Raw genomic sequence first — 24,934 nt, 5'->3', positions numbered from 1 at the left:
AATAGTTTAAAAAAAAAGATTTTCTGGGTCAAGGTTGGGCTTTTTCAAGAGAGGCTTTGTTACTACTACTTTTAGTGAGTTTGGTACACATCCGGTGGACTCGGAGCCATTTATTATGTTCAACATAGGTATGCCAAGAACAGGAAGCAGGCCTGTCAGTAGTTTAGTTGGAATAGGGTCCAGTATGCAGCTTGAAGGTTCAGAGGCCATTACTATTTTCTTGAATGTGTCAAGAGATCTAGGATTAAAACACTTGAGTGTCTCCCTTGATCCTACATCCTGGCAGTGTTGTGCAGACTCCGTACAACTGAGCTTTGGAGAAATACGCAGATTTAAAGAGTCTGTAATTTGCTTTCTAATGATCATGATATTTTCTTCAAAGAAGTTCATGAATTTATCACTGCTGAAGTGATTTCAGCTCATGAAACATGACCAACACTTTACATGTTGCGTTTTAGATTTTTGTTCAGCGTACTTGCGCGCACACACACACACACGCACGCACGCACGCACACGCACACGCACACACACCAGTACCATGGACAGCCACATACAGTTGAGGTCGGAAGTTTACATACACCTTAGCCAAATACATTTAAACTCAGTTTTTCACAATTCCTGACATTTAGTCCGAGTAACAAATCCCAGTCTAACCATTTCTGATCAATTAGGATCACCACTTTATTTTAAGAATGTGAAATGTCAGAATAATAGTAAGGGGAATGATTTATTTGAACGTTTATTTCTTTCATCACATTCCCAGTGGGTCAGTTTACATACATACACTCAATTAGTATTTGATAGCATTGCCTTTAAAATGTTTAATAACTTGGGTCAAACATTTCGGGTAGCCTTCCACAAGCTTCCCACAATAAGTTTGGTGAATTTTGGCCCATTCCTCCTGACAGAGCTGGTGTAACTGATTCAGGTTTGTAGGCCTCCTTGCTCGCACATGCTTTTTCAGTTCTGCCCACAAATTTTCTATGGGATTGAGGTCAGGGCTTTGTGGTGGCCACTCCAATATCTTGACTTTGTTGTCCTTTAGCCATTTTGCCACAACTTTGGAAGTATGCTTGGGGTCATTGTCCATTTGGAAGACCCATTTGCAACCAAGCTTTAATTTCCTGACTGATATCTTGAGATGTTGCTTCAGTATATGCACACATTTTTCTTTCCTCATGATGCCATCTATTTTGTGAAGTGCACCAGTCTCTCCTGCAGCAAAGCACCCCACAACATGATGCTGCCAACCCCGTGCTTCACGTTTGGGATGGTGTTCTTTGGCTTGCAAGCCTCCCCCTTTTTCCTCCAAACATAACGATGCTATGAGACTTGAAATTGAGCTCCTGTTTCCATTGATCATCCTTTATGTTTCTACAACTTGATTGGAGTCCAACTGTGGTAAGCTCAATTGATTGGACATGATTTGGAAAGGCACACACCTGTCTATATAAGGTCCTATAGTTGACAGTGCATGTCAGAGCATAAACCAAGCCATGAGGTCGAAGAAATTGTCCATAGAGCTCCGAGACAGGAGTGTGTCAAGGCACAGATCTGGGGAAGGGTACCAAAAAATTTCTGCAGCATTGAAGCTCCTCAAGAACACAGTGTCCTCCATCATTCTTAAATGGATTAAGTTTGAATCCACCAAGAGTCTTACTAGAGCTGGCTGCCTGGCCAAACTGAGCGATTGTGGGAGAAGGGCCTTGGTCAAGGAGGTGACCAAGAACCTGATGGTCACTCTAGAGTTCCTCTGTGGAGATGGGAGAACCTTCCAGATGGACAACCCTCTTTGCAGCACTCCACTAATCAGGGCTTTATGGTAGAGTGGCCAGAAGGAAGCCACTCTTCAGTAAAAGGCACATGACAGCCCTCTTGAAGTTTGCCAAAAGGCACCTAAAGACTCTCGGACCATGAGAAACAAGATTCTCTGGTCTGACCAATATTGAACTCTTTGGCTTGAATACCAAGCATCACGTCTGGAGGAACCCTCCCCATCCAACCTGACAGAGCTTGAGAGGATCTGAGGAGAAGAATGGGAGAAACTCCACAAATACTGGTGTGCCTTGCTTGTAGCGTCATACTCAGGAATACTCAAGGCAGTAATCACTGTCAAAGGTGCTTCAACACAGTAGTGAGTAATGGGTCTGAATACTTATGTAAATGTGATATTTCAGTTTTTGTTATTTTTATACATGTGAACATTTTTCTAAAAAACTGTTTTTGTTCTGTCATTATGGAGTATTGTGTGTAGATTGAGGGGGGACAATTTAATCAATTTAAGAATAAGACTGTTACCTAATAAAATGTAGAAAAAGTCTGAGTACTTTCCGAAGGTACTGTATGAACTAACAGGTTATAGAGCAAACAACGCAATTATCACAACACGGGTTGTAATATGGATTTTTTTCCTTTGCTTGGCATCCCTGTTGATTTTACCCATGCACCGCTACTGGTCTCCAGTCAGGAACCTGCAGCAAATATGTCAGTGAACAGCATGCAGCCAAAACAGGGCTTTAGCAATATTTCTAATACAATCACGGCAAAATAAATTGTAAAAGCAAATGACTCCTGCTGAAAATAGAAGACTATTCTGCCTGTAGGTTACCAAATATGTTATCAACTTCCAAATAGGCCTATTGAGCGAACAGCACTGTTTTATAAAGTAAAACGAGAGACACAAGGGCATTAGCCATCGCCGGTGATTGAACTGCGCTTTATTGGGCGAGTCAGTGAAACTGGAAGGCTTTTTTTAGGACTAGAATATTATACAATATGCATCTCCACACACCTAGGCCTAGGCTATTGATGGATTGACGACAAGGTTGTTTTCATTGAACGCATATTCTCAGTTTGTCATTGTCAAAATAGGTTGTTATTTCAATCATTTGTTAGGTATTAAAACAAATTCTGCTAAAGTTTTCAGTCATCTAAAGTGATGTGGAATTGCATGAAATGCGTTTTATAAAAGGCAACAAAGAAAAAGCTACAAACTGTGGAACTTCTGCAAGCACTCTACTCTACTGTTCTGTGCCAGTACGCAAAAGCGAGGATAATGCATGCAATTGACACCCAGTTTACAAATTAAGCATTGATTAACACATTATTACAAACACACATGCATTCATATTTTCGTTACAAAATGTATTGATTAAACGTGGAGTTGTCATGCTGAAGTATGGCCATACCTACAGTAATAGGTAGAATTTTCATCTTCTATTGACATCATTGACAGTAATAGGAGTGTATATTGACCTACTGTCGCTAGCCCCTGTCCATCCTTCCCTCTCCAGGCCCATGTGAAGGCTCAGGTGTCCAGTAAGAGCCAGCTGCTGGACATGATGAGCAGGAAGCACCGGGAGCTGGAAGGCCGGCTGGACGACATGCTCTCCCGTATCGCCAAGGAGACCGAGGAGATCAAGGACCTGGAGCAGCAGCTGACCGACGGTGAGAAGGACTAGAACTTGATGATTTGCCTGAGTCCTGTTCATTAGGCACAAAAAAGAAGAAAACCGACTGACCCAGGGAGGGGCTTTAAAAATAAAAATAAAATAACTAGGCAAGTAAGTTAAGAACAAATCCTTATTTACAGTGATGGCCTACCCCGGGCGAAGCCGGGCCAATTGTGCTCCGCCCTATGGGACTCCCAATCACGGCCGGATGTTATACAGCCTGGAATCAAACCAGGGACTGTAGGGACACCTCTTGCCTTAGACCACTGCGCCACTCTACCTGAACGTGTTCAATTAGAAAAGTTTTGTAAAACATTTTCCTACAATGTGCCCTAATGAACACGACTCTGCTGTCTGTCTCCAAACAAATAAAGAGAGAGAGCTGCTTCTGGTTGGGTTTAAAGTTTAGTTTAGTTTATTAGGATCCCCATTATCTATTGCACATACTCTTCCTGGGGTCCTCATAAAACATACAAATACATGACAAAGTACAGAACAGTTAAAGTCAAGAACATAAGTTATATATTGGAAAGACCTCAAGAGACAACAAAAATACTATTTACACACTATTCATAAATACAGTTGAAGTCGGAAGTTTACATACACTTAGGTTGGAGTCATTAAAACCACTCCACAAATTTCTTGTTAACAAACTATAGTTTTGGCAAGTCAGTTAGGACATCTACTTTGTACAAGTTATTTTTCCAACAATTGTTTACAAACAGATTATTTAACTTATAATTCACTTTATCACAATTCCAGTGTGTCAGAAGTTTACATACACTAAGTTGACTGGGCCTTTAAACAGCTTGGAAAAATGCAGAAAATGGTGTCATGGCTTTAGAAGCTTCTGATAAGCTAATTGACATCATTTGAGTCAATTGGAGGTGTACCTGTGGATGTATTTCAAGGCCTACCTTCAAACTCAGTGCCTCTTTGCTTGACATCATGGGAAAATCAAAAGAAATCAGCCAAGAATTGTAGACCTCCACAAGTCTGGTTCATCCTTGGGTGAAATTTCCAAACGCCTGAAGGTACCATGTTCATCTGCACAAACGCCTTCTGTCTCCTAGAGATGTATGTACTTTGGTGTGAAAAGTGCAAATCAATCCCAGAACAACAGCAAATTACCTTGTGAAGATTCTGAAGGAAACAGGTACAAAAGTATCTATATCCACAGTAAAACAAGCCCTATATTGACATAACCTGATAGGCCGCTCAGCAAGGAAGAAGCCACAGCTCCAAAACCGCCATAAAAAAAGCCAGACTACGGTTTGCAACTGCACATAGGGACAAAGATCGTACTTTTTGGAGAAATGTCCTCTGGTCTGATGAAACAAAAATACAACTGTTTGGCCATAATGACCATCATTATGTTTGGAGGAAAACAGGGGAGGCTTACAAGCTGAAGAACACAATCCCAACCATGAAGCACGGGGGTGGCATTATCATGTGGAGGGGGTGCTTTGCTGCAGGAGGGACTGGTGCACTTCACAAAATAAATTACATCATGAGGAAAGAAAATTGTGTGTATATATATATTGAAGCAACATCTCAAGATATCAGTCAAAGTTCAAGCTTGGTTGCAAATGGGTCTTCCAAATGGACAATGACCCCTAGCATACTTCCAAAGTTGTGACAAAATGGCTTAAGGACAACAAAGTCAAGGTGTTGGAGTGGCCATCACGAAAGGCCTGACCTCAATCCCATAGAACATTTGTGGGCAGAACTGAAAAAGCGTGTGCAAGGAGGCCTTACAAACCTGACTCAGTGACACCAGCTCTGTCAGGAGGAATGGGCTAAAATTCACCCAATTTATTGTGGGAAGCTTGTGGAAGGCTACCTGAAACATTTGACCCATGTTAAACAATTTAAAGGCAATGCTACCAAATACTAATTGAGTGTATGTAAACTTCTGATCCACTGGGAATGTGATGAAAGCTGAAATAAATCATTCTCTCTACTATTATTCTGACATTTCACATTCTTAAAATAAAGTGGTGATCCTAACTGACCTAAGACAGGGAATTTTTACTAAATGTCAGGAGTTATGAAAACCTGAGTTTAGATGTATTTGGCTAAGGTGTATATAAACTTCCGACTTCAACTGTACATATTCAGAGGCACTGTGATACAAAATGTTTTTCAAGCTAATCTAGCTTTTGCCTGAGTAACCTCTGGTGGCAGAGCATTTCATGATGACATGGCTCTTTATATAACTGAGCGACACAATAAATCTGTTTTTGGTTTGGGCACAGTGAATTAACCCATAGTGACGTGTCTGTTGGTGTGTGCAGTGAGCTCAAAGTATTGGGACAATGTGACCAATGTTTTCTTGTTTTGGCTCTGTACTCTTACTTAGATTTTTAAATGATACAGTGACTACAAGGTTAAAGTGCAGACTGTCAGCTTTAATTTGAGGGAATTACAGCAGTTTTTGTCCATAGTCCCCCCCCCATTTTAGAGGACCGAAAGTATTGGGACAAATTCCCTTATGTGTATTATTTGGTAACATTTTCCTAGCAAGCAATGATTACTGTACATCAAGCTTGTGACTTAACAAACTTGTTGGATGCATTTTTTTTTCTTTGTTTTATTGTAAAGGAGAATAGAATGTTACATTTATGTGGATGCTACTGTGATTATCGATAGTCCTGAATGAATCGTGGATAATGATGAGTGAGAAATATCATCCCCCCTCAAAAATGCTAACCTCCCCTGTTATTGTAATGGTAAGAGGTTAGCATGTCTTGTTCGTCTGTAACTTTCCCACTCATCATTATTCAGGATTCATTCAGGACTATCCATAATCATGGTAGCATCCACATTAATGTAGAAGTGCTTAGAAACATATTCTATTCTTATTTACAATAAAAGTGACTCCAAAATTAAACATTACATTTCTATTGGGCAAAAATAATATGAAACACAACCAAAACGAACAGCAAATGCATCCAACAAATTTGTAGAGTCACAAGATTGATGTAATCATTGCGTGATAGGAATTGTGGACCAAATACAACATTTTTGACTACTTTAATTGGTCCCCTCAGTCATTTTATCGTTTCAAATCCAAAATGCAGCGGTACAGAGCCAAAACAACATAAATGTTTAATTCTCCCAATACTTTTGGAGTTCACTATGTATGTTTGAAGTGTATGCAAATAGATTATAAAGTGGTTAGACATTTTCAACACACAAATGTTTCTTAAAAAGACTAGAAGAGAAGTAGTCAATTTCTCCTTAACCATGAAACACTATCATGCATGTTGTTGATGTTAGTTCTGTGTGCAGTTAAGGGCAGGGTGAGCTACTTTGTTTTGAGCCAGCTGCAGCTTTGCTAGGTCTTTCTTAGCTGCACCTGACCCTATTAAGATGTGACAAGATCAGAGCCTGAACAACTCGTACAGTTGATCTTGGTGTCAAAAACTCAGAACATCTACTAAATTGGTCCTTAGCATAGCAGTTGTACGTACATTTTATCATTACGCCATTGACCCTATTTGTTTCTTCCCAGGAAATGTGGCATCATGTGCGAAGCTGCAGCTTTAACATATCTGCATATATCCCAGACAGTTCCCCTCCAAAAGTCCCGCTAATAGAGATACCTTGAGTTAGACCCAATAGCTTCCTTGTTTCAGAACGCTAACCCCCCATTATTATTCAGAGCTCTTCCAAACTCACATTAAACCTACCAGGCCTTGCTGTGATGCTTCTAAATACCTGGAGAGCATAATTGCTATTTAGACTCACTGACACGGTCACGGGTCTCCCCACCATTGTCCTTAATTAACCACAATGGGTAACCAACCAATGCCCCCCCCCCCACCACAGGTCAGATAGCAGCCAACGAGGCTCTGAAGAGGGACCTGGAGGATATAATCTCTGGCCTGCAGGAGTACCTGAGCGGGGTGAAGGAGCAGGCCCGGCGTGCCCAGGCAGACTGCCACCACCTGCAGAGGGAGATGGAGGCCCTGCAGCGCTACCTGGATGAGAGCCAGGAGCAGCGCCGCCTGCTGGAGACAATCGCCACCACCACTGATACAGAGAAAGCACAGCAGCAGCAGGAGCTGGATGCGCTGAGGAGGGAGAACGCTGAGCTGCGGCTGGCGCAGGGTCAGATCAGCGCCTACGAAGCGGAGCTGGAGAGCCAGCTGCAGGAGCGCCAAACTGAGGCGGGCCAGCTAAAGGAGGAGCTGGGGCGAATGTGCAGGCTTAGCCAGTTGGAGCACGCTGCCCTGCAGGCGGCGCTGGACAAGGAAAGGCAGTCCAAGGACAATGCCCAGGCCCGACTGCAGCTGGTTGCAGAGAGGGAGCAGCAGAGTGAGGAGCTCCTGGAACAGCTCACTGCTCTACAGGAGGACAAGGCCAGTCTGGAGGAGTGTGTGGGTGCTCTGCAGAGTTCTCTAGAGCAGGCCAGGGAAACATTGCTATGCCCACAGGAGGTGCAGAGGCATCTTGAGCAGATGATAAGGACCATCACCTCAGGGCAGCCTGGCCACATCAGGTGAGGGAGTCTCTCACTGTTCACCCCCAGTGAGATTGGGACCATATAGTTGGGTAGAGGACTTGCCACAAAGCCTAAGTAAGGGAGATAGCCCTCAGTGGCATCATGTTGTCAAATAAGTTATAATGGTAAAGATAGGTTATGGGCCCTCATTCCAACTCTATGATTGGGACAAACACATGGTTTATGCATACTTGGTATTCACATTGCAATTTTTTATTTTATTTTTTACCACAATTAATTTCAATAGAAATTTAGCAAAAATAGATAGGATTCTGCAACATTACATTACATTTACATTTAAGTCATTTAGCAGACGCTCTTATCCAGAGCGACTTACAAATTGGTGCATTCACCTTATGACATCGAGTGGAACAGCCACTTTACAATAGTGCATCTAAATCTTTTAAGGGGGGGGGGGGTGAGAAGGATTACTTTATCCTATCCTAGGTATTCCTTAAAGAGGTGGGGTTTCAGGTGTCTCCGGAAGGTGGTGATTGACTCCGCTGTCCTGGCGTCGTGAGAGAGTTTCTTCCACCATTGGGGGGCCAGAGCAGCGAACAGTTTTGACTGGGCTGAGCGGGAACTGTACTTCCTCAGTGGTAGGGAGGCGAGCAGGCCAGAGGTGGATGAACGCAGTGCCCTTGTTTGGGTGTAGGGCCTGATCAGAGCCTGGAGGTACTGAGGTGCCGTTCCCCTCACAGCTCCGTAGGCAAGCACCATGACCTTGTAGCGGATGCGGGCTTCAACTGGAAGCCAGTGGAGAGAGCGGAGGAGCGGGGTGACGTGAGAGAACTTGGGAAGGTTGAACACCAGACGGGCTGCGGCGTTCTGGATGAGTTGTAGGGGTTTAATGGCACAGGCAGGGAGCCCAGCCAACAGCGAGTTGCAGTAATCCAGACGGGAGATGACAAGTGCCTGGATTAGGACCTGCGCCGCTTCCTGTGTGAGGCAGGGTGTTGCGGATGTTGTAGAGCATGAACCTACAGGAACGGGCCACCGCCTTGATGTTAGTTGAGAACGACAGGGTGTTGTCCAGGATCACGCCAAGGTTCTTAGCGCTCTGGGAGGAGGACACAATGGAGTTGTTAACCGTGATGGCGAGATCATGGAACGGGCAGTCCTTCCCCGGGAGGAAGAGCAGCTCCGTCTTGCCGAGGTTCAGCTTGAGGTGGTGATCTGTCATCCACACTGATATGTCTGCCAGACATGCAGAGATGCGATTCGCCACCTGGTCATCAGAAGGGGGAAAGGAGAAGATTAATTGTGTGTCGTCTGCATAGCAATGATAGGAGAGACCATGTGAGGTTATGACAGAGCCAAGTGACTTGGTGTATAGCGACCATGGAGAGGTGAAAAATCGCATTGATTAACATTTTGGTCCTATCACTTACAAATGGCACTGCCTACTCCAGATAACTAGTTTTTTAAATCATAAAATGTATATCTAAAAAATATTTCATTTTATTTGGAATGCTAAGCCAGACCAAAATGAAACATGCCTATTTATATAATGAATGAGTTTGGGAGGCTAAAAGTATTAAATATGAAAGTTTTAAACCTCTCACTAAAAGCCTCACTAGATAAATTATACTTAAACCCAAAATTGTTCTCCAGTAGATTTTTGAGAAATGCTCATCCTTTGTTCAAAAATGGCCTTTATACAGATTTCTCATTTCCGACTCTTGGAAAATGAGATTTTGTTTGAAGTATCGCCCTTTCTTAAACAAGCCATACAAAGCTGGTTACAATTTCAGTTTTATCCTCCAGAAAAGATAGAACAAATGATATGGTTAAATTCAAATATACTGATTTAATCAAAATAAAAAATCTTTATGGAAAAAAACGTTTTTCAAAAATGGTATTATATTTGTTAATGATATTATGAATAGAAATGGAGGAGTTCTGTCCTATGCAGTTATCGAAAATATATGGGAATATCTGCTAAATCCAAACTTTACAATCAACTGATTGCAGTACTTACACAAAAATGGAGGAGGCAAGTGGAAAATGGAGAAGGTAGGGAACTTGTTAAAGTTACAAATTGGCTGACAGGAACTGGCATAAATAGCTAAATATACCAGTTTCATCTGAGGAGAAAAATGTTGACAGCTGCGTCATACAGGTTGCAAAATAAATGGGAGGGGCTTTTCGATGTACCAATTCCATGGCACATGGTTTATTAACTGGTACAAAAAAACTACACTTGATTCAAGACTTATTTGTTGTTTAAGTGTTCCCTTTATTTTTTTGAGCAGTGTATATATATATATACACACATGTGTGTATATATATATATATATACACTGCTCAAAAAAATAACGCAAACACTTAAACAACACAATGTAACTCCAAGTCAATCACACTTCTGTGAAATCAAACTGTCCACTTAGGAAGCAACACTGATTGACAATAGATTTCACATAGTGTTGTGCAAATGGAATAGACAACAGGTGGAAATTATAGGCAATTAGCAAGACACCCCCAATAAAGGAGTCCACTTCTCAGTTCCTATGCTTCCTGGCTGATGTTTTGGTCACTTTTGAATGCTGGCGGTGCTTTCACTCTAGTGGTAGTATGAGACGGAGTCTTACTACAACCCACACAAGTGGCTCAGGTAGTGCAGCTCATCCAGGATGGCACATCAATGTGAGCTGTGGCAAGAAGGTTTGCTGTGTCTGTCAGCGTAGTGTCCAGAGCATGAAGGTGCTACCAGGAGACAGGCCAGTACATCAGGAGACGTGGAGGAGGGCAATAACCCATCAGCAGGACCGATACCTCCGCCTTTGTGCAAGGAGGAGCAGGAGGAGCACTGCCAGAGCCCTGCAAAATGCCCTCCAGCAGGCCACAAATGTGCATGTGTCTGCTCAAACTGTCAGAAACAGACTCCATGAGGGTGGTATGAGGGCCCGAAGTCCACAGGTGGGGGTTGTGCTTACAGCAGGACGTTTGGCATTTGCCAGAGAACACCAAGATTGGCAAATTCGCCACTGGCGCCCTGTGCTCTTCACAGATGAAAGCAGGTTCACACTGAGCACATGTGACAGACGTGACAGAGTCTGGAGACGCCGTGGAGAACGTTCTGCTGCCTGCAACATCCTCCAGCATGGGCGGTTTGGCAGTGGGTCAGTCATGGTGTGGGGTGGCATTTCTTTGGGGGGCCGCACAGCCCTCCTCCATGTGCTCGCCAGAGGTAGCCTGACTGCCATTAGGTACCGAGATGACCCCTTGTGAGACCATATGCTGGTGCGGTTGGCCCTGGGTTCCTCCTAATGCAAGACAATGCTCGACCTCATGTGGCTGGAGTGTGTCAGCAGTTCCTGCAAGAGGAAGGCATTGATGCTATGGACTGGCCCGCCCGTTCCCCAGACCTGAATCCACTTGAGTCGATCTGGGACATCATGTCTCGCTCCATCCACCAACGCCACGTTGCACCACAGACTGTCCAGGAGTCCGCCACCTCATCAGGAGCATGCCCAGGCGTTATAGGGAGGTCATACAGGCACGTGGAGGCCACACACACTACTGAGCCTCATTTTGACTTGTTTTAATATGTTAGCAGGATGAGCAGTGAAGGGGGCATGGTGGGCCGCAACTTGGAGCGGCTGCAGCGTGAGGTGCTGGGAGTGGTGTCTGCTGCCCAAACAGACCGGGACCAAGCCCAGCAGGGCCAGGCTCGACTCAGTCAGAAGCTGGCCTCCCTCCGAGAGCAACACAAGGCAGCCTGCCAGGCTGCAGCACAGGCCACGGTGAGTCTCTTCTTTTCCCACCACCTCCATAGGCCACTGGTAGGGTGTATGGTGAGGTTGGGTCAGTTTCGCATTTTACCTTATTGCTTAAGTTTAGGTTTGGGAAGAGGAAGCTGATATAAGATCTTTACCAAGGGAAAACTTCACCCCCTGGGAGGAGGGAAGCTGTTTTACTTGTTCCCTGTTGTTCATGGCTTGTCCCACCCACAAGCAGGCAGCAAAGAACATCAGTGAGGACGAGATACTCCTGCTCCAGGAGGAACTGCAGGAGGCACGAGAACTCCAGAAACTGACGGGCCAGCGGTTCCAGGAGGCTGAGGACGAGCAAGAGCTTTTGCTCGCTGAGCTGGAGGAACAAGACAAACAGGTCATTACTTCCAATGCCTAAAGGATCTACGAGTCTTCTGCCTCTACGAGTCTTCTGCATAAGTATAACACACACAGAGAAAACAACATGTGCCACTAGAGCTACTGTTTAGAAATCATTGTGGGAATTTATCACATCATAATTGTAAATTAGTTAAGTTGACAGGATTGCTGAATGAATGGATATAGATGGACAGATAGATGGACGGATAAATTGACTGACTCACTCACTGACTGACTGTAGGTTCTTGTCTCCCCCAGATGGAAGTGGGCGAGTGCCACACCCAGCAGCAGCTGCAGTCTCTGGACTTGGAGCTGCTGGAGCTAAGAAGCTCCTTCACAACGGCAGACAAGATGTCCGCCCAGCAGTTGAGAGCCGCCAAAGAGCAGCTCCGCTCCTTACACACCATCGTGGAGCAAATCAACCAGGAGAGGGATGAGGTGGGTGTCTCTTCATAAACATAAACACCTATAGGCTGTATCCCAAATGGTACTCTGTTCCCTACATAGTGCACTACTTTTGACCAGAGCCCTATGGGACTAAATAAATCACTGTAGATTAAATAACTCTCTCTCCTTTTCGTCTTCCTATACTTTTGCGGTGCTGTCTGTGTGTAGAGAGACTGTGTTAGACTAAAGAGAATAGCTATTTTTCAATGAATCTGTCCTCAATTTCTCCCTTTCTTTCCTCCATCTCAAAATCCTCCTCTCGGACCTTATTCAATACGGTTGAGGAGGCCGCCAGGAGTTAAGATGAGAGGAATCGAGGAAAGACTCATTAAGATTTGTGATGTGTTGTGTTAATGCAGGATGCGGAGGAGCTGGAGGGGTCTAGGGTTCTAGCAGCCGAGATCACTCAGAACCTGACCAAAGCCGAGGCTGAGATCCAGCTGCTGCAAAAGCTACTGAAAAAGCTACTGAAGTACAGGGTATTATAAAAACTAAGACTACAACTCCTACAGAAACAATCTGCATCCCAAATGGCACCATATTCCCTATATAGTACACTACCTTTGACCAGGGCACATAGCGCTCTAGTCAAAAGTAGTGCACTATGTAGGGAATAGGGTGCTATTTGGAACTCACACCGTGTTGTACATGAGTAGAGATGTACTCTTATTTAACAATATCTGTGCTCACCTGAGTAAGATTTGAAGTTGTCTTTCCATTAGATGCATTTGATGGACCAAAATAGCCTGGGGGGTATTTCAGACAACAGCATCCAACAGCAGGAGCTGGATCGACTGAAATGGGCCTTGACCAGACAAGAGGCCCAGACTAAGCAACTGCGGGAGCAGCTCGCCCTGGCTAGAGAGAGTTAGTCGGCTGAACAGTTTGTTTTAGCCCTATTTGGTTGAGTCAGTCTTAACACTGTAAAAACACCCCAATTCACCTATTAGGCCTAACCCTGTATGTCTTTCTAAAGATTCGCTGCCTACATCAATATTTTTTAAAATATATTTTATTGCACAATAATCCACTTTGTTGTTGTTTTGTTGATATCCCCAATGTGACTTTGACTCCACAGAGAACAGCGGGAACCTGGAGGAGCTTATGGGGGAGGTGTGTGCTCTCAGGGAAAACCTGGTCCAGCAGAACCAGGTCTTATCCAGCCTCCGAGATCCTCACAGGACCAGGGGTCACTGGTACTATGTCCCATCATCCACAAATGTAAGGAACCACCACCACCACCTACCAACTGTTTTAGTAGTTGATGGTTATGCTTTATGGGATTGTCAGAGTGTGGATATGACTGCTACCTGGCTGCAAACTCAGAAGAACCCAGAACCAAATCAAGTAAACTTATTCGGTTTCCTTCTGGGGAAGGAAACCACCTCCACAAAATCCTGATTCGACAAAAGATATGCTATACCACCGAAACATCAAAATAACAAAGAAAATGTACACCCAGTGTAATAACACGTTATGACACGATCATAACCATATCATAATGTCATAACACTGCCATGACCCATAGATTTACACCTGTAGTGACAGATATTGTGCTATTTTATGGCAGGTTATGATACCTACATAAGAGTGCCAAGAAGTTTTGTTTCGTTTGAAAGTTTGTTTCTTAAATCCTTTGTCGTTGCTGTAATTATATTTACAGCCATGTTTGTTTTCCTCATATTTTAAGTAACTTGTAGAAAATACACAGGCATTAAGACCATCCTGTGTCACTTTACTTGGACTAAGAAAATACACGTTATGACCAATTAGGCCTATATGGCTTATATGATCCATCACCTGGGCAGGCAGAGGAAAAAGTGCCTCCTACTGGCCCTCCAACACCACTTCCAGCAGCATCTGGTCTTCCATCCAGGGACCGACCAGGACTAACCCTGCTTAGCTTCAGAGGCATGCCAGCAGTGGGATGCAGGGTGACACAGCGTCTCAAGTAGAATGTTACCATTAAGATGAAAGCTGCAATGCCGGGGTTCAAGCTGTGGGCCCACTGTGCCACCATCAGGACTATTTAGACACATTGCCTTAGGATGAGCTACTTCTGTACTCCTTACCACACTAGGCAAGTCACAGAACTCAAAATCAACCAGATCATGCAGATCATGCAATATGCCTTTGATATATATTGGACATGATATTGACTACTTTAAACATCTTCTTCACCTGAACTGCCAGACAGATTGGTACAACATTTGGTATATATCTATGGATGCACATCTTTAACCCCCTAGAGTCAATTGACGCACCAGTGTGTCAATCTAAGTAACATAATAAAATAATCCCCATCGAAATCTGTCAGTTTAAGAGAGATGGATTCAGTGGATGGGTCTCAGTCCACCGCATCGGCCGATGTCGCACTTCCGCATCTGTGGTGAAAGGTTGCAGAGCTAGAGTGGTGTTTGTCAGACCATGAGACATCCCAAAAATCGGTCTTCTCGTGTAAACGTCTGTAGCATCCAAATTGTTTGGCCTGCAAACTGTTATGAGAGGGGAGACAAACACGGTGATCACCTCCTTCCTCTACGAAGTGTCAGGGGACTTGTCTGAAGTCGGTGATGATGGTAGAAATGACGGAAACTGATGGTGTTCTCTGTTTTGCCCATTCGACCCCACAAGTGTCACGGGACACGTCTGAAGGTAACCAGTAGTGTTTTTTTTAACTAATGGAAGTTTGAAGGTAGTTTTGTGACTACCCAAAAAAAGGGGTTAAGTACACAACATGACCAAAAGTATGTGGACTTTGCTTACATTCAGCCACGAGCATTAGTGAGGTCGGGCACTGATGTTGGGCGATTAAGCCTGGCTCGCATTCAGGGTTCCAATTCATCCCAAAGGTGTTAAATGGAGTTGACGTCAGGGCTCTGTGGAGGCCAGTCAAGTTCTTCCACACCTATCTCGACAAACCATTTCTGTATGGACATCGCATTGTACACGGCGGTATCATGTCTTTGCTGTCATTAATGTGTTTGAATGTTATTTTATAAAATCAATGAACTATGTTTAATTATTACGCTGTTAAATTAACCATATAATTAATTAAGTATTAAGTTTATATAATAAGTTACTGTTTTCCGATTATCTCTTAAAGATAAAGATCTCTTACACCAGTCAATTCATTAATTATTTACCTTCAGTCTCATTCCGAACATCAACTTCAAATCTGCATGAACCCTAGCATAAACCCTACCATAAATTATGAATCAGCGATATACAAATTGTATTTTTCTAAGTAAATAATCACACAGAATTACATAAACACACAAACAGGATAGTTTACAGGTTGATTACTACACAAGGCATTGAAAAGTCCCTAGTGGACTAACCCGATATGATGGCTTGTTACAAAAATGAGAAGGGAGGAGCATGCAAGAAAGAGCAGGAGAAGAGACAAAGGACTTCACTATCTTACATACAGCTGATAACTATGCTCATGGAAATGCAATTACGTTGCACATGAACGGCCGCACATTCGAAAATAATTGCAATGTACATATTTACGTGTCTTGTTGTCTCTGTTGAAATCGCCGGTCCGTCTGGGGAGTAATTGGACAAAGTCTCTGACTTGTCCACCAGAGATCAAAGTCTTTCGTAGTTGTAGATTGCTCAGCGGGCTCTGTTATAGTGGATATGTAAGACGTACCAATGGTCGTTTGATCGGGAAATGTACTTTAGAATGGTTCTTTCAGAGTACCACCTGGTGGTTCTCGGTCGAGTTTACTAGACTAAGAGTACTTAAACAGCTGCAGACTGAATGGCAGCAATCCTGCGTGTTTTGGTCTAATATGTTAATTCTTCAGCGAGTCCTTTTTAAACACTTGGGGATAAAGGGCGTTCCATTACGTTTGGCATAATGTCTGTGCTCATTTGGGCGTGGTTATTGACTGGATAAACTTCACATGAAAAACCATTTTATAATTTTGAAGGCCAAGATCACATTTTAGCTTCTCACAAATAGTTTCATATTTAATTATATAAATTCCACAACAGTTGGATGTAAATCTGACCACTGGGAAATATACACATTCAGAGATAGTTATGTTATATCATCCTTATTGAGATCCCAAAACAACTGATCTGACATAATTGTTCTTTAAGTACCCACGTATCCTTCCAACTGTTTGGAATAGAGAAATGTTGTTTCGTTATCCAATATTCGTTACAAAATCACTCTCTGTAACAAAGGGATTTTTAACTTCCCTTTCATTGTGTGGGAGAGTGAGAGTTCCTGCTGGTATTTACGAGCATCATAAAATGGCCAACTTTCAACCGTCTCTCCCTCTGCGGGATAGAGAGTGTGCTGTAGAGAGGACCCACTAACCTGATCCTTCAGATCTTCACAGGAGAGTCATGCCAGTCCCCCTCTGGTAGATTCAACTTGAAAGGATCCTGTAAGTTGCAACCCACCATAAGAATGAACCTTGGATGTCCCAGTGGTTTGCCTTCTGCCAAGGGAGCAGTCCACCACCAGGATGGGCAGTGGATGCCCGGATTGGGATCGGTGTTCCTAATTCGCGGTGTGTTGCTTAGGGCACTATCCTAAGTTGATAATTATATGATACATCTACAGCCTTAAGGCATGAGTTTCGGGCAGTCTACAGGAATGACCTATGGACCTCTGGTGAGCACTGTGGAGTTGTTTTACTACACGTCAATGTGTGTTACACCATTGTAGTGGTGATAGGTATAGTGGTGAAGGAGTCTATTTCATAGCCATGTTATCCACGGAGGAGCTAACCCCCTGACGGAAGTACTCTATAAGCAGTCATACACGGTGTGATCATGGTTCATGACTTGTAATAACTTTCCTCCTGAATGGAGAGTTCTATTTATTAGTGGCATGTGAGTTAACCATCAGAAGAGTGTTCTGGAGATTCCCTTACACGTGTTGCAATCTGAGTTACTAACTCCTCCGTCGCTGTTATCAATAGCAATTTGACTTGTGAGGTCTCTAACCTTATTACTGATTGTGGCTGGACTGACTGTGCTGGTATTGGTACTGGTACTCAAGGGGACCAGTTATCCTACCGATTTATTCTGAAATGTTATTCTACCGGAAAACAAGATTAGAGAATTTTACTAGTTGCATTGTTGTTGAAACTACATATGGCAATAATTATTATTTTTGACAATTGTTTTTGAGGTGGATAGTTCACTGGACTTCTTTTACAACCAATGTGGTACACCTCAATAATATCTTAGATGTGTTCTAGGGTTATCCCCGTCGAGGGGCCTGTCCGCTCCTCTCTGTTTTCATGGGGAAGTTTACAACTAGATTTGTTTCCTGCTCTGGTGGCCTCGTGCAGTGTTGCACATGGTCTTGCCCCCCCACCGGCCTCGATGAGGCTCATCATGGGTCTGGGCTAGTAATCCCTCCCTTTCTGTCTTACCAGCGGTTGGTGTTGGTATCCGAGGCACAAACGAATAGTTCGGACCCAATGTACGAGTTGTCAGCGGCCGTGTTGCTATTAGATTGGCTGTAACCTTTCAACCAAAGTCTCCTGGTGTTTGTGCTTCAAAACGCTCAGTGGCTGTCGAGGCCTGCCAGTCAGTACAGTGTCTGCATGTGGCAACCTCTTCGGTCCCTGCGAACTGAGACACTGGGATATCTGTCTGGGATATCGCAAAGTGTTTCACCAGTGGGAGTCATCGGGTCATATGCGGGACTGACGCCGTTTGTGTCATTGTATGGGTAGACAGTCCCCCACAAAGCGGAAAGTGTATCATCGGAAGCAGAGTAAACTCTGCACGTTGATGCTTTTATTCCTGAGAATGCTGCAGTGTTTGCGGAACTGTCCGAAGGACAAGAGAAGTTCATCTCAGCTACAGTATTGCACGACTCCAAGGAGGAGGGAAGTTGCTTGTTCACAGAGACTGCTGGCTCGAAATCATGAAAATAATTGTCAATCAGGTTTGCTGATGGAATGTGTTGAGATATCGTAATATTTCCTTGGCTCGGATTCAGCCCCAAGAGGTTTTGAAATGTATTTTTCTGACGGGGTGCTGTCGACAGGTCCCCCTCATGGATGACTGCGTTGCAGCTAGCGTTAGGAGAAGACAGTGTGGTCAGTGGAGACGGCACTGTGACCATACGTGGTTGGTTTTGAAATCCATCAGTGGGAGTAAACGATCCATCAAGTCTGCTCCAAGTATCAGGAGTTCAGATTCGAGGCTGGTAACATACACAGGGTGAACGAGCAATACATCCTGGAAGTGTAGTTTCAGCATGAGTCTCAATGTGAGAGGTGATGTTTGAGTGAAACCTCAAAGTGTAGTGTCGCATCATTCCACTTTTAACCAATGTTTAGTTGGCTTCAAAGCCATTTTCAGATCATTGAACAATGTTTGAGAGATGAGCGAGATTGTTGAGCCCGAATCAATTTGCGCATGACGGGTTAAGCAGTCCACCAGGACTGTTTCCACGAATGGCCATTGAGTTGCATTTAGTGGGCATATTCCCCACAAAGTGAAGTGGTTGTTCGCAACGACGTGATGTGTCATTTCTGTTCATGGTGAAAGCAGATCGACTTAACGGATTTTGAGTGGGCTTGGCTTTAGCGACGCTATTGACCTTTTTCTTCGCAACTTTTGTGTCAAAGGCTATAGACAAAGCCTGTTGACTTGTTTCTTGATCGAGCGGGCCCTGGATAGGGTCTCAAGTGAGAGCAGGAGAAATTTGATTTTTAACGTCCTTGCTAAGGGTGTTAATTCCTGCGGACCTGTTATTCAGCGATTCCACATCTAGTCCTAGTGACTTATATTTTTCCCTTTTCTCAAATGTTTCTTGCTTTAGTTTTTCACGTAGTAGAACTTCTAGAGAACATTGGTCTACGTTTAGATTGTCCTTGAACTCTTTGTTACCCTTGTGCTCTGACACTTTTTGTGGGTCGGGTGCAGTAACGTGGCGAACAGGTCGATTGTAGCGGTAGTCGTTTCCAAGGTGATGTACTTTACAGTTATTTTGACCGTGGTGGGTATTGGTATCGTGGTTTTGTGGTAGAAACCGTTGTTGTGCGTCATCTCTCAATGCTCCAGTACTTGATAATGCACCCTCTAACTGGAGTAAGTGCTCCTGGTCAAACTTCAAAACCGAGATGTCAGGGCTCCTAGCGTTACTTGCTTTTGATGCCTTTAAAACTGTTTTTGCAAGCTCTCTGAGTTCTAAGATAGGCAAGCCAACATGGGCTGCAGGATCCAAGTAGGTAATGAAGGTGGGATACATGTTTGACAGAAACATTTGTTTGAATGGTAACAGCTCTTCCATTCCTGTTTCAGTGAGTAGGCCAAAGTAAGCTGAACGATGCCTATGATGGTACGCTTGTGGGTGTTCATTCCGAGCTTGTTTGACAGTGTTAGCCAGTGAGCTTTTGTGTTTGCGAGTCGCAGAACCACTGAATTCTAACCTCAAAGCTATTGAAGGTTTAGCGTAGTCATTTTGCACTTATTGCTGTTGTAGACGAATGAACCTCACCTCGTCTATTCGATATTCGCGTCAACAGGTAAAGCCTGTAAGAACCCGTAGTGTTCGGGTAGCCACCCAAGGTGTCCTCTATGCCTGCTAAGAATGTTGTTTGGCTGACCTGGAACGAGGTCAAAGATGCGGAAGGTTTTGATGAGTGGCCAAGAGGAGAAGACTGAGGGACACATGAGGGAAGCAAAGTCTAAAACCTTCTTTCGTCTTCACTCCTTTGAGTACCGAGCTCCGGTTGCTTGTTTGGGTAGTAACGCTGTCGTCACTTGGCCACTTAGAGTACTGATTTTAGACATGTGAGTGCCGCACTTGCTCCGTTCGGCCTCATACTTATCTGTCATGGTTTGCATTTGGAGGTCTTGAGTACGGAGCGAGAGATTCAGTGATGAGATTTCCTCTACTTGCTTAGAAATCAATATTTCCATCTTCATCATCTGAGTTCTCTCATCATTCATTTGGTCAGCGACTTCAATGAGTTCTGCTGATTTGTCACCCAACGTTGTCATTGTGTTCATTAACTGATCGTCTTTGGTTTGCAGCATTTGAACTAGAACATTATTGTTTTGACTAACGTTCATCAAAACTGCATGCATGTTATCAAATTGCACGCTCCTGTTTGTAGTTAACTCGACAGATTTATCTAGTTTGGAGTGGACTACTGGGAATTTAGTTTTTACTAAATCGAGTTGTTCCTGTGGAAAACGATTTTGTTAGAGTTTGTGCTCATTCACCTTAAGTATTTGCAATTACTTTTAATTGTTCAGGTTTCAAACACAGTTCCATGGCTAGCAGAATGTTTTAATTTCCTGCTTTTCATTAGTTGCTTGGTTCTCTCCACCTGTCCCTTCATATCAGCCATTTCTAGCACTTGCTTCTGCTGAGCTCTGCGGTACTGGACCAATGCCAATCTTTGACATAAGGGCTGAAGTGGAGAAAACCTTTAGAATGCAATTTCTGCAGTTTTTCCGCTAATGGCGTTTATCGCTGCTGAGGTAAGTGATCAATCCTTTTATAGGTGAAGGTTCATTAATTAGCAGGGGACTGGGAACCACCCGCTCTGATAGCTTGCACATTCTATTTTTAAAAATGTGGAGCTGAAAAAAATATTTTTAAAATCTATTTATAGACTTTAATGAACCATCAATTATGGATCAGTAATGTGGGAGCTAAATATGAATGAATTTGCAAAAGCAAATTTAAGTGGTGAAAAAAAAAAAAAAAATCCACCATGGGTCCCTTATCCCTGATGGCTGAAACCACATGGAATTCCCGCGAAGGCGGAACTTCCGTCAATAGTGGATTAGTACTATGGGAAATGGCCTCAATGAGCTTGCAAATTTAATTGATTTAATCACTTTCATGATAAATCAAACCTGTATAGGCTATTTGGGAATAAAATTTGAAATAACCTGGAGCTTAATTCTTATTTACCTTCAGTCTTATTCTGAACGTCGTTGACTTAAAATCTGCATGAACCCTAGAATAAATTATGAATCAGCAATATACAAATTGGCTTAATTATTTATTTACTAAGTAAATAACCACACAGAACTACATAAACACACAAACAGGATAGCTTACACATTCATTACTAAACAAGGCAATGAAAAGCCCTAGTGGACTAACCCGATAAGTGATTTGTCAATGATAAATCAAACTTGTATAGAGTATTTGGTAATTAAACCTTAATTAACCTTAAAGCAATGCTATTACTAGGTTAATATGGAAAAGTAGAAAAAAAATCAGTTTGGACCTTGTCCAAATGTTTCATCTGAAAAGTTAGGTCTGACAATTTTAGCTTCTTAGTTAAATTGAATTTATTAAATCATTTTTTAATAGATTCTTTAGCACCAGGGGTCACTTATCCCTGAGGGCTGAAACCACATTGGATTCCCGCGAAGGCGGGACTTCTGTCAATACTGGATTAGTCTTACCATTTTCTGGTCTTGTAGTTTTAAAACCATTTGTAACATATTCAGGTGGAACCACTTCTAAAATGTCTAATATGTTCATTCTTCAGCGAGTCCTTTTTAAATACTTGGGGGAAAAGGGCGTTCCATTACATTTGGAATAATGTCTGTGCTGACGTAGGCATGGTTAGTGACTGGATAAACTTCACATGAAAAACATTTTTTTTAATTTAGAAGGCCAAGATCACATTTCGTGTTCTCATAAAGAGTTTCATATTTAATCCTAGAAGTTCCACAACATTTGTATGTAAACCTGACAACTGGGAAATATACACATTCAGAGATAGTTATGTTATACCATCCTTAATGAGATCCCAAAACAACAACTGATCTGACATAATTGTTCTTTAAGTACCCACGGATCCTTCCAACTGTTTGGATTACAGAACTACTGTTTCGTTATCCAATCTTGGATGTCACAATCTACAAAATCTCTCTCTGTTGTAAACGAAGGGATTTTTAACTTACCTTTCATTGTATGGGAGTTAGAGTTCCTGCTGGTATTTACGAGCGTCATAAAACGGCCAACTTAGAGCGGACCCATTGTAACCTGATTCTTCAGATCTTCACAGGAGAGTCATGACCGGGGCATTGTCATGCTGAAACAGGCCAGACGTTCCCCAAACTGTTTCCACTAAGTTGGAGGCACAGAAGGCCAAGGCTGACCCATGAAAAACAGCTACAGACCATTATTCCTCCTCCACCAAACTTTAGTTGCACTATGCATTTAGGCAGGTAGCGTTCTCCTTTCATCCGCCAAACCCACATTTATCCGTCGGACTGCCAGATCTGAAGCGTGATTCATCACTCCAGAGAACGCTTTTCCACTGCTCCAAAGTCCAATGGCGGCGAGCTTTACAACACTCCAGTCGACGCATTGCATGTGGTGATTTTAGGCTTGTGTGCGGCTGCTCGGCCATGGAAACCCATTTCATGAACCCATTTCATGAAGCTCCCGACAAACAGTTCTTGTTCTGACTTTGCTTCCAGATGTAGTTTGGAATTCAGTAGTGAGCGTTGCAACCGAGGACAGACCATTTTTACGCGCTTCAGCTCTCGACGGCCCTGTTCTGTGAGCTTGTGGCCTACCACTTCGCGTCTGAGCCATTGCTGCTCCTAGACGTTTCCACTTCACAATAACAGCACTTACAGTTGACCAGGGTAGCTCTAGCAGGGCATTTTATATTTTATCCCCCCCAAAAGTATATATTTTTATACCTAAAGGGGTCCTAATATTCACAATCACATAGTAAAATGATCCATACTATGACATTCTTAAAAAATTCCATGTCAGTTTTAGCACCCCCCTCCCCCCAACATCTTAGACTCTAAAGAATTAAAAGCAACATTTTCCAAGAGTCTCGATAAAAGAACATGGGCCAATGTGCTTGCATCAACTCTTTTTCCTGTCGAACAGTGCCACCATGCAGCCAAACTCAAGAGATATAAACATGTGCCTGTTGCAGCGCCACCGTGTGGTCGATCTGAATGTGCTTGCATATGTTGAGTGTTGACAGTGTTTGAAAAATGTACACCAAGTTTTGGTACAATTCAAATATCTGTGTCTGATCTGTATGAATTTATGTGCCAGACCATGCCCACATGGATGTTTATCGGTCAGTATGTTTGACATACGAGCCTAGAAATTGTTGCGTTGGGAGATATTGCTCCATAGATGCCATGTTTCATGCAGATCGGTCATTTGGAGCCAGAGGAGTTGTGTTTGAAGTGTTTTCTATGTAGTATGTGTAAAGCCTAAATTATACTGTACAAATGCAACGCAAGACCGCAAAATGGCGATCCTGCTTACTTGTGTCGAGTTTATAATTGCGGGGCTGTACACCTTTGCGTATTTTTCCTACACAATTACGCAGGATTGCCATTTTTGTATGGCTATTTGTAGTTCTTATATTGCATTTGGTATAAATTAGGCTTAAGGCTGATATTGTACAGGACTAATATACTATAGTTTTATTGTCTGTTTCTCCTTGTTCCATCAGGCTCACAGTTTAGGTACTCAGGGCACTCAGGATTCAGGTCTAGGGTCGCAGTATCCTACCTCGCCTGGCAGGGGGCACCGCAACAGCAGGCGCGGGGGGGTCAGCAGGGATAGAGGTCCCCAGCCTGTAGGGGGATACTGGGTCTACTCCCCTCCGGTGCACACATCCTCACACACTTACAAAGGAAGAGGTATGTATAGGCACATTGCAAGTTTCCTCTGAGACCTCTGTCGTTCCACTACAATACAGCAAACCGTGAGAGTCAACACAGCAACGTGTGTGTGTGTGCACGCATCGGTGTATGTGTGCATTGGTGTGTGTATGTATGTGTGTGTGTGCGTGCTTGACCACTCAGGTGAGGCGAGGGACAGTGGTAGTGAGAGCGATGTGGTAGACTGCAGCTCCTCTGGGATGGGGACTGGGGATCAATTCAGCCATCCCCCTGGCTCGGCCATCTACACCATGCTGCCCGACGGTTCGCCCCTGCCCCCTGGCTCTGTGGTCTATGCCTCCCCTGCGGCCAGCCTGGCATTCAGTCCCGGGACGGTCATCTACGGGTCTCCACCACAGGGGGCCCACCTGGTCTATGGCCCCAGCAGCCTCTCTGGGCCCTTGCTCAGAGTCAGCTTCCCCACCGGGGTGCTCCACTGCAACATGCCGGGGCACAAGGAGATGGTGGGTGACATGGATGAGATGATGATTCCTAATGGTTTGAATGGACTAATCCAGTGTTTCCCAATCCTGGTCGTGGGGACCCAAAGATTTCCGCTTTTAGACCTAGCACTAACACACTTGATTCATCTAACCAGCTCATCATCAAGGCTTTGACTCAAAATCTAACAGTTGCACCCTTTTTGGGTCGTCCCCAGGACCAGGATTGGAAAACACCGGGCTAATCTACGATATGACCACTAGAGGGTGAATTAAGATTATATTGAAAATGCATTAACTAAA

At 43.6% G+C, this 24,934-nt stretch overlaps 1 protein-coding gene across 10 annotated transcripts in view; it reads left to right on the top strand.

Moving 5' to 3' along the window:
• cntrl (centriolin) overlaps positions 1–24,934 on the top strand; it is a 226,409-nt gene that overhangs the window by 65,835 nt on the left and 135,640 nt on the right. For 8 of the 10 annotated variants that reach the window (XM_052462629.1, XM_035786379.2, XM_035786375.2 and 5 more), the window contains 10 exons: positions 3,294–3,447; positions 7,287–7,959; positions 11,519–11,708; positions 11,920–12,075; positions 12,336–12,515; positions 12,884–13,003; positions 13,247–13,391; positions 13,603–13,745; positions 23,981–24,170; positions 24,336–24,655. In XM_052462629.1, the coding sequence (XP_052318589.1) occupies positions 3,294–3,447; positions 7,287–7,959; positions 11,519–11,708; positions 11,920–12,075; positions 12,336–12,515; positions 12,884–13,003; positions 13,247–13,391; positions 13,603–13,745; positions 23,981–24,170; positions 24,336–24,655 (2,271 nt within the window). The remainder of the gene's footprint in view (positions 1–3,293; positions 3,448–7,286; positions 7,960–11,518; positions 11,709–11,919; positions 12,076–12,335; positions 12,516–12,883; positions 13,004–13,246; positions 13,392–13,602; positions 13,746–23,980; positions 24,171–24,335; positions 24,656–24,934) is intronic. The other 2 variants (XM_035786374.2, XM_035786373.2) reach the window with 2 other exon arrangements.

The sequence above is a fragment of the Oncorhynchus keta genome, chromosome 14 (genome assembly GCF_023373465.1).
Source record: "Oncorhynchus keta strain PuntledgeMale-10-30-2019 chromosome 14, Oket_V2, whole genome shotgun sequence".
Taxonomy (NCBI): Eukaryota; Metazoa; Chordata; class Actinopteri; order Salmoniformes; family Salmonidae; genus Oncorhynchus; species Oncorhynchus keta.
This window is presented reverse-complemented; position numbering and strand designations above follow the sequence as displayed.